This window comes from Fopius arisanus, unplaced genomic scaffold, assembly GCF_000806365.1.
Source record: "Fopius arisanus strain USDA-PBARC FA_bdor unplaced genomic scaffold, ASM80636v1 scaffold00079, whole genome shotgun sequence".
Classification (NCBI taxonomy): Eukaryota; Metazoa; Arthropoda; class Insecta; order Hymenoptera; family Braconidae; genus Fopius; species Fopius arisanus.
The window spans coordinates 160,570-170,106 of record NW_011887818.1 but is presented as its reverse complement, the minus strand read 5'-3'; the positions used below and the strand labels follow the sequence as shown (position 1 = coordinate 170,106).

General features: G+C 32.8%; 3 protein-coding genes and 1 long non-coding RNA gene across 6 annotated transcripts in view; 1 reads left to right on the top strand and 3 right to left on the bottom strand.

Annotated features, from left to right (window-relative positions):
- Positions 1 to 6: 6 nt before the first annotated feature.
- On the bottom strand, positions 7 to 1,925 carry LOC105270135 (uncharacterized). 2 transcript variants are annotated; one of them, XR_892503.1, is made up of 3 exons: positions 1,850 to 1,925; positions 1,298 to 1,382; positions 7 to 1,179 (listed from the first exon to the last, which is right to left on the bottom strand). It is a non-coding gene; the product is annotated as an uncharacterized lncRNA (long non-coding RNA). The 2 variants fall into 2 exon arrangements; XR_892504.1 differs by lacking the exon at positions 1,850 to 1,925 and adding an exon at positions 1,492 to 1,801.
- The window catches only part of LOC105270138 (N(alpha)-acetyltransferase 30 A), a 10,736-nt gene continuing 3,112 nt past the window's right edge, over positions 1,914 to 9,537 (top strand). Inside the window, exons 1-2 of one of the 2 annotated variants that reach the window (XM_011310865.1) lie at positions 6,218 to 6,353; positions 6,743 to 7,232. The gene's annotated coding sequence lies outside the window, so the exon portion shown is untranslated. Of the gene's footprint in view, positions 2,003 to 6,217; positions 6,354 to 6,742; positions 7,233 to 9,537 lie in introns of those variants that run through there. The other variant, XM_011310866.1, reaches the window with a different exon arrangement.
- LOC105270136 (VID27-like protein) lies at positions 3,057 to 5,715 on the bottom strand. The gene is made up of 5 exons (XM_011310862.1): positions 5,450 to 5,715; positions 4,746 to 4,994; positions 4,257 to 4,397; positions 3,333 to 3,457; positions 3,057 to 3,196 (listed from the first exon to the last, which is right to left on the bottom strand). The coding sequence occupies exons 1-5, from the start codon at positions 5,606 to 5,608 to the stop codon at positions 3,178 to 3,180; spliced, it is 693 nt and encodes a 230-aa protein (XP_011309164.1). The 5' UTR covers positions 5,609 to 5,715; the 3' UTR covers positions 3,057 to 3,177.
- Positions 7,241 to 9,515, bottom strand: LOC105270137 (cytochrome c oxidase assembly factor 6 homolog). The gene is made up of 3 exons (XM_011310863.1): positions 9,000 to 9,515; positions 7,523 to 7,684; positions 7,241 to 7,451 (listed from the first exon to the last, which is right to left on the bottom strand). Exons 2-3 carry the CDS (start codon positions 7,661 to 7,663, stop codon positions 7,344 to 7,346), a joined length of 249 nt encoding a protein of 82 aa, XP_011309165.1. The 5' UTR covers positions 7,664 to 7,684; positions 9,000 to 9,515; the 3' UTR covers positions 7,241 to 7,343.

The window sequence follows — 9,537 nt, the reverse complement described above, 5'->3', positions numbered from 1 at the left end:
AATTCTCCTGAGCTATATTTGCTCAAGAGGCGATCAGCGCCTAATTTTGGTCAATAATTTTTATTTTGGATAGATCTGTAATATATATTTTTTTATCAATTTATTGGTATTCCTGATACCACAGAGATTTATCATACGTATTTGTATGAATATAAATTCTTGGAATAGTTTACGCGATTTTGTTTTTCTTTAACAAATTTTAAAAACGTACTAATTGACTACCTTGCGTATGATTCGGTTTATTAACGACACCGGTCGTACCTATCATAATATTATAGCATTGGTAGTCAAATTTTTACGTTCAATCATTTTTACTCGAATTTCATTCGAGTTAGTGTGTTCATAAAACATTTTTTGTAGAAGGATATTGGATTTGCAATAGTTTACGAGCGAATAATGAGCAATTTATCCAAATTTATATATCCTTAAATATTATAATCGTATGTCTTTTGATATGAGTATTTGCGCAATGGGTACATAAGTTTTACCATATCTTAGTTATTGTTTTATTCTTGGAACGGATCTGTTATGTTTAAAGGGAACAACCGCTCATTTCACATAGTCACTCAAGTTTTCTTGGGTATTTATATTGATTTTTGTTATATTTTACTGAAGAAAAGAATAAGACTTTTCCCTTGCCCCTTCGATAAATGAACTATTGAAACCGAAGTAGATTCGAATGCGAATGAGGCATACCCCATTGTACTTCTACTCCAATGTATTTTTAGTTTTCAGAATTTATTATGTAATAAATAATTATCTTAAAGGAGAATATTTACTGTTTTTCATTTTGAACCCGATGGAAACAAATCTGGAAGTGAAACGTAAATATAAAAAGACGAATGTTGATTCACACTAAAAGTCTGGAGGTTCATTGAATATCGATTGTTTCAATTACGTAGTAATCACCTAAACTTCTTACGGTTTTGGGAAGAATTCATGACAAGTTTATCTAAAAAATTGTTGAATTGACTGGAAGAAGAAATACTAAGAAATATGCAATGAAATACTTTGTAATTTTTTAACGTAATTACCAAAAACAAAATTAAGACTTTTCATTTTTTGAGATTTTCATCCAAGTGAACGGTCATACAAAGAGCTTTAAAAAAAAGGTAGAAAAGAGCATTTTAAGATATAATTACCAAAATTGTTCCTTCATCGATCCTCTTCATTGTGATTCTAAAATTTTATATGAGAATTTTTTTTAACACTCAGAACTTGGCAGAGTTTTTTGGGATATTGTGAAAAATTCTATACAAATCAAGACAGATTAAAACAGCAAATTTGTAGAACTTACCACAACTTGCAGGTGCAGCGCACACTCTAAGTTATTATATTGCTATAATATCCATAATATCCTAATCGACGTTGGAATTCCTGGACTGTGAAATTGTGAAATTATATAAAAAAATAGACGTCACAATCGCACTTCTTCTGGTGGCGATTACTAAATAATCGATAAATATATAGTAAATTCATCTCTAGAAAAACCTCTTCATGATCTTCTACACTCCTCGGCCAAAATTCACATTATTTTCCTTTTTTCGACGAACCTACGATGGGATTGACGTGAAGCAATGTTTTTGCGTTCTGGTTTTATCTGATGGCTCACGAAATTTCAAGGTGGTACAAACATTTTCCTAAATTAAAAAAAAATCGCAAAATGATTACACCACCACGAAAATTCCTGAGCCATTAAACGATAACAGAACGCAAGAACATATTTTTTTACGTCAATTCCATCAGCGAGTTACCAGGAAAGTATTAAAAAATGTGAGCTCTGGCTAAAAGGGTGTCGAACATCCGTAATCTAGTCTATAGAGATTAAACTCGTAAATAAGTAAGGTACCTAGTTCTGATAAAACGTTATCGTTGACAGTTAGCGGTTTTCATAATTTCGCGTGTGATCGGCATTGCGGGTGAAAATGCGTCTAACGTATCGCCAGGATACTTGTGTGAACTCGGCGAATGCAGGATAAAGGATCTCTATCATGAATACTTTGTGAGTACTCATTCAAACGTAGTATTGAGTATCATGTGATCGATAAAATACTTGCGACAATCAACACACTTCACCCACCTCAACATTCAAGTGTAAACACGAATGGTAATTAGCAATGTAACAGCTTACCCCTCAGCTCTCATCTACCACATCCAATTATTACGTTAATTATTAAATATATTGACAGCCGTATGGGAGAATGATAGAAGAGCGGTAGCGTAAAGCATTGTTGATCTATTCTTGTGTTTGCATTCATATATCTTTATGTTGTTTGTAATTGTATCAACATATGTTGTCATGAGACAAGATACACCACCACGTCCACGTTCACGTCGATGACTTTGGATAACGCAAAGAGCAGTGATGCGTGGTATTATTAATATATTAATATATTAAATCGTCTTCACAACAATAGATTACTACGACAACCTAATAATAAGGGACGGTTGGATTAGTGATTTGAATGGAATTCTGTCAGGGGACAAGGGCTCTTTACTGCATCTTTACCGAATAATCAGATATTTTCTTATGTCAAAGTGTAAACAAGTTAATGAAGACAGAGTTATTCACATTTTCACAATTTTTATTCGAATAAGAACGGAAAAAACAAAAGGGAGATTATACATTTTTTTCACTCACTCAGTAATTTCTTTAAAACATAAGAATTGATCCATAATGAGTCGTACATGATTATCATAACATTACTGCTATTTTGAAAAAATGACATTGTCAATTATGACAATGATTATTCGAATCCACGATGGTAAACAAAAGGTTCATTTTTGGAAATAGTTATTTTGTATCAGTAATATATGACAATGTTTGGAATACATTTAAACACGTGTGATAGTATTTTTCATCAACAATGGAACAACAGTCTGTACCTATGATTTTGTGGCTAGCTTGTTCAGCAATGAATTAATATGGCGCTTTTGCTGAAAATCTTTGAAACATTATGTTGATGTGAAAATCACAATAATAACCTTCAATGCTCCCTTTCGTAAATTGGCATTCATTTTATTGAAATTGTTGAGGGCAGGGAGATTCATAAAAAATGAAAGAAAAAAGTGCGACATTAATTCCTTTGGTTTAATCGATGTACCAAGTTGTTTCACCAAGTAGAACTTCGTAAATAAACAGAAAATGATGGAGTTGAAGAAATATTCCGAGGATATTTACCCTTCTTTATCTACCCTGGAATAAAGAGAAGAATCATTCGACTACAGCATGTGAATGGTCAATTTGAAACGTGAGTTTAAAGATAGTCAAACGACACTGATGATACGTGGATCCGATTTCTTCCGCTTTTATTTACTTCTCAAACGCTTACTTTACGCTTTCTTGTTGTTGTTGATCAAGGTGGAGCTCAACGACTGTTTCGTTTCTGTTCTGCACCTTGAAGGTAACCTGGGCCGCCAAGTACTTGTCTTTATTATTCACCGACCATCCCGAGTACTGAGGAAAAATCAAAACAAATTTTATTTCGTTTATAATAACAGAATGTTCACGACGCCTCTGGCAATTTTTCGCCTTCTTTTATAGTTTATGAAGAGCTACGCAGAAAGGTGTGAAAAAATTACTATCTCTCATAATTTTGGAGATATCCTTGACAAACTGATTGCAGAGATAAGTCGACTTATCACAATTATTACTTCGATACTGATATAAAATCAAATTGTGGATTCACGAGGAGTAATTCGAATTCTTCTTTAAATGAATTTATTAAGCAATCAGATTGCGACAGTGTGAAGATCTTGAAATTCAATCATTTTACTTTTTCATCTAATTGAAATTCGGATAATAATTAATCCACGTTTCAAATTTTATATACTGTTTATATATTTTTCTCAGCTTTTCGCTAAGAAACAATTATAGAGAAAAATGGAGAGCAATGGTACTCCGTGAAGTTTCTTAAGTTTCAGATACGAATTCTCCAGGTAAAAAATGATTTTAAAAGAAAAATGATACATTTTTTTTTCATGTGGACTGTTTTTGATTGAAAACCACGTGCAGTGTTTTTTCTCAACACAATCAGTACAGCCAACATCAATTGATGGAAAAAATCAGTACAAACACCTTATCATGCAATGGCTCATTATTTGAAGAGATAGAGGGCTATAAATTAGTTTCCTCCGGCATTTCTGAATGCATAATGAGTTATGAAAATATAGAGATCAAAATATTGAGGCCAGAAGTTGCAACAAGATTTTGTGGGATGTCTAATGAATAAAATATTTGAAAGACTGTTGATTACCGTAGATGTGCTTTTATAAAGAGTTTTCCCTGCTTCTTTGAATGGCAAATATTTTTGTAGAAGAGCCTTGCCATCTATCCTCCACAAAGTGGGATCACTGTCGCCTCCAACATCCGCTTTTGCGACGACAAATGCTCCAGACTGATATAAAAAAAAAGAAACAAAAATTTGATTATTTATAATTGTCGGAATATGTACAAGTCTGTATAATTCTGTTGCGAAGTGGTTAAATGGAATAAGTATATGTTTTCCACGGCCATTTTTCGCCAAATATTCCGGAACTAAAAGAGCATTGCGATGCTGTCGTAGATATATTTTTGTAACTCTCCCATTTCTTCATAAAATATACAAAAAAATAAAAAATAAATATACAAAAATAATGCTATGTTCCTTCAATTGCCAGGTACAATCTAAGCACTGGCCTTGAAAAATGTCTATACTCCGGTTTACCACTTTGCTCGAGAATCAAGATGTGAATAAAACATGTACAGTGTAGTCTTTAGGGGGAATTCCTGAGTTATCATTAAAATTGTTATCATCAGAATCTTCTTCGTCATCCTCTTCCTTTTTAGAGCGTCGCTTTTTCTTAGGTTTCTTGGCTGAATCCTCCTCATCAGATTCCTCATCCTCCTCCTCGTCTTCCTCATCCTCTTCCTCATCCTCCTCCTCCTCTTCCTCTTCCTCTTCAGAATGCTGTCTTTTTTTCGCACCCCTTCGTGCCCTTTTCTTCGTTCCACCCTAGAAATGAAGAATTGAATGAGAGTTGCTCCATTCCCGCCAATCGCAAGTATGAACACTTATGCCGGCAAAGTCCTTATTCTACGCAGTCATGCAATATACACGGACTCTAATGATTGGTTAACGAAGTTATCCATTAGTACATATTGATTTTCTGTACATTGAAAAATACCCCTGATTAAAACGAAAAATATCATGAAATAATAAATAACGAAGAAATGTTAATTTCATTGTTCCGGCAAATGGGAAACACAAGCACATGAAAATATGTAATAGGCCGCTAATGTCTGACAGTGGCATCAGGCATTTTTCACTTCAACAAGCATCGATAATCATTTTTATATGCACAAGAATGATAAAAAGTGTGCATAACAAGGCATTAGAGGATATCTTAAAAATTTATTGATGAATTTGCCTGAGACTAACAGTTATAAATGTAAATGTTGGGTACATACCTCAGCACCAAGCTCAGCATTCCAGTCTTCCTCTGATGCTCCCTCGACTTCCTCAGGATCGTCTGCGGAGTACTCGTCCTCGTCGTCCGACACGTCCTTATTTTTCTTCATGTTTATTTTATGTGAAATTTTGCGGTGCTTGTGTCCAACACGGAGCATACAACAAATTCGATGAATATGTTTTTTTCGCGAGTTACTTTTTATTGACGCTCAACAAAGTTGCTCAACCGATGACCGGATAATCGAAGCGAGGTATACGCGGTATACGCTTTCTTCGCCGCGCGGTGTTGCCAATTTGGTAATACTCGAATTCTCAAGGTGGCACCACTAAATTTACCCAATATTTGAATACCTTTCCATATTTACTTTGATCCGTTCGATCATTAGACCTCCGACATGTCAATTCAACTTATGATTTTTCTCTATCCACACGGAAAAAATATATATCCAGAAAAATATGACAATTGTATTCAAATACAGGTTGCGTAAGTTTCGAAAAAAAAAGTTATATGAGATATATTTGATTCAATTACATAGAGTTATAGAAGATTTACTTTAAGTATAAGTTAGATATATTTAAGATATCATTCCAGTAAAAAAAATATATTTCAGTTATGATTTTGGTATTATATCTTTTTCCACGCGGGAATTGGATCTAAATTTTCGAGGAACTCGTGGCATGAGACTTGCGCCTCTTCATCACGAATTGTGAATATCGCCAAACAATGAATACAATTTCTGTCATTTTGTATGACTAGTCAGACACTTTGTTACTGGCGGAACTTTCATGAACATTTATGTCAACTTCAAATCGGCCTTTTCATAAGAATTTTTTCATAACGTTGAAAATATTTCGTACGTGAAGGAATAAAGACCGACGAAAAAATTAAGCTGACTACGCCAGGTTGGTTCTACATGAAAATTAATCACCATTATTACAACTTCAATTTTTTATGTTATTGTTATTGCCAATATTAGCTTATTCCTCATGTTTTGGAGCTTTATTATTGTTTAATGTCTCACGATGGGTCACCCAGGTAGAATTTTCCTACATTGTCAATAAACTTTTGCAAAAATTCAAACTTTACTAACAATTTAGAAAAATGGACACAACTATAAAAATTTATCAGTCACTTTGTAATGGTAAAACATAAAAACGGCATAATGTTCTACGTCAATCTCATCCAGAGTTTCCCAGAAATCTACAAAAAACATGAAGAATGGAAGTTTATCGGTAATAAATCCTTAATGAGAATTGTATTTTTTAATCGCTTTTACCGTTATCATTTGTAGAATGGATGGTGACGTTACACTGCATTTGAATTTCTTCGTGCTCAATCGGTAGGAGATAGAACACGACTTGAATAACTTCAAGAGGAAAGTCAGCCAGTAAATACCAGCAAAACTATTGTATTTCAATTATGGTATATCTGAGATAGTACAAACAATAGCCAGGAGCGATAGAGAAATGAATAGCCGTTTCGCAGAATTTTCCCTCTGTTATCATTATTGATAATTATATAATATAATCATAATTATTACTCACTAAAGACCGATGTAAATTGAGAATTCAACGAGGAAGATAAATACAACAAGGCACATCCACTGGAGCTATTTTGTTCTTACTGTTCGGATTTCTATCCAGTTGTTACAATAACGCAGTGTCGATAGAAACTCTTTCCTGAAGAGAGGAAATTCTTTTTTTTTCCTCTAATTCTCTTAGCATTTTTCATAGATTGCCAGAACAGCTTAAAGGGTTAAATAACATATTATTACAAACGAGGTGACGTATTTAATTTAATACAGGTACTTATTTTATTAACAAAAATGATAATATGAAAATTGATTTAAACATCACACTGTTAACTCGGGTTGCGTTCTGGTAGAGATTTGACTATTTTTGCTGCCCTACTCGTTTTGGCAGATGTTCTTCAATGTATCCATCTTGTTCAATTTGAGCTTTAAACTTCAGGTACTCTCGCTTCCGGTCAAAATGTTTCACCTAAGAAAAAAATAGATAAATCATTGTGTTTATCGAAATTCGTATGCAATGATGTTGGTTTAATATCTTACCCACTGTGAGGGACAAAATTTTTCATATTTTTTTCTAAATTCTTGACACTCAGACTCGGTTTTCGCGTCATCAAGACATTTCCAATATTCATCTCGCAGGTCCCAACAGGCTTGGCGATCTTCTTTGGTGAGGAATGACATCGCTGAAATCCGCTATAAATACTAAAAACACAATTAAATATAATTAAATACAATCTTTCAGGAAAACCCCTGTTATAAGACATAATAGGCTGAGACTTAGTAGACTAGGATTAATGCAACGTTTAGATTAGTCCCAATCATCGATGAATATCTTCTGAATAAGAAGGGATAGCGAAATTTCTATATAAACTGTTATTTTCACTCACATGTTATTCGGCAAAAAAAAATAGTTATGGAAATTTCTCTGTCACTCTTCATTTACAAGATATCCGTCGATTCAATTCTAGCCGATTCCAACCGATATCAATTTATCCTCGGTTCATTAAAGAAATTATTTTATACCATTATTGTAATTGGTGAATATGGCAGAAAGATAAACGAGTTATGGATATAAAAGGAAAGGATTGAAGAAAATCATTGGAGTAAATCCTCACAAAATCTACAATTTCCAATGCAAAATATAGAAATATTATCGAATTATATTATATTATATTATATAATAGAAAATATTATCGAATTCTTCGTAAACTTTATTCCATTTGTACTTGAAAACTCCTATCAATTTTTTGGTGATTCTATAAAATTTCTATAGAAAAAAAGCCAGCAGCATTTCAGAGCGTTTTTGGCAATAAAAAAGCTAAACGCAAGGGTTATACAATTTTTTTTACATTTAGATAATATTTTAGATAAACTTTTCGTAAACTTTTTCGTCTCTTTTTTCCTGTCATTTTTTTCGTCTCTCATTAAAAAAATTATACAAATGAACTCGGAATGTTATGCAGAAGTTTTAATACCGAATTTGAATGCAGTAAGTTCTAAACAAATAAATAATTCCATTACAAAAGCGAAGAAATAATTCACGTGAAAGAAAACATTTCAGTGTTCCTGTCTTATTGTTGTTCCGGATAAATAAAAAAAAGATTCACATTTTAATCAATGAATAATCGAATCCCGTAATCACAATGAAATTTAAGTTAATTCAATTACCCGTTAAATTAAACCAGATTGGGCCAATGGAATTAAATGAAAAACTAAAATGCAATCACTGCACATTAATCACAAATGGTCAAGCAGTTTTACGCATACGTAGATGTTTATAATTGATATCGATGTGATCAATTGTACTAATAGAAATAAAACAGTTTGCCTTTGGATAAAAAATAAATAGAAAACATTGAGGTTACGTTAACCTCAAGGTTAGTTAGTGACAATCACGGTTTAGTTGTTGATGAATAAATTCAATTCAGTAACCATTACCAAACCGTCAAAGATAGGAACTGTAGGATTATGTAAAGAAAAGAATGTGATAAAAATTAATCGAGAATAGTTGACGAACCTTTTTAGTGACTAGAAACTCCAGCCAGGTAGACACGGAGTTATTTTTTATCGCGTGATGCTTTAATTTCACCAACTTGTGGACTATAATTCTCGATACTTTATATAGCCAAAGAGATGAGCTATATGATTTGAATGACAGTCATACGTAGGAGTTATATCGCGAACATTGAATGTCGACTCTATATTTCTGGACCCTGAATTTATATAGTCAATATAATCCCAGAGTTTTGAGACTAGTATACAAGAAAAAAGAAGACAGGAGTTACTGAGAAAGATTCATTTTTATGCATAATAAGTTTGTGTGATTTTTTAATTTTGGAAAATGAGAATCAATCAAAAATTGGTGGAAATATGATGAAGAAAGAAAATTTTTCCCATCAGAATTTGAGACGAAATGACGGAGAAATTAAATTTAATTGATAGCTTAATTCGATTTCTAGGCGAACAAATAGAAATTAAATGTGAGATTAATGTTAATTCCCATTTATTTCCAGTGATTGATACGAATTGCAAGTTCAATTTCGATAGAATATAGA

Bases quoted from the DNA above. Each gene is read 5' to 3' on its own strand.
- LOC105270136 (XM_011310862.1), bottom strand. From the start codon at position 5,608: ATGCTCCGTGTTGGACACAAGCACCGCAAAATTTCACATAAAATAAAC. The intron at 4,398-4,745 runs GTACATGTTTTA...TTTTTATATCAG, and splicing joins TTCCCCCTAAAGACTACACT to TCTGGAGCATTTGTCGTCGC. The intron at 3,458-4,256 runs GTAATCAACAGT...ATTTTTCCTCAG, and splicing joins TTTATAAAAGCACATCTACG to TACTCGGGATGGTCGGTGAA.
- LOC105270137 (XM_011310863.1), bottom strand. From the start codon at position 7,663: ATGTCATTCCTCACCAAAGAAGATCGCCAAGCCTGTTGGGACCTGCGA. The intron at 7,452-7,522 runs GTAAGATATTAA...TTTTTTTCTTAG, and splicing joins AATTTTGTCCCTCACAGTGG to GTGAAACATTTTGACCGGAA.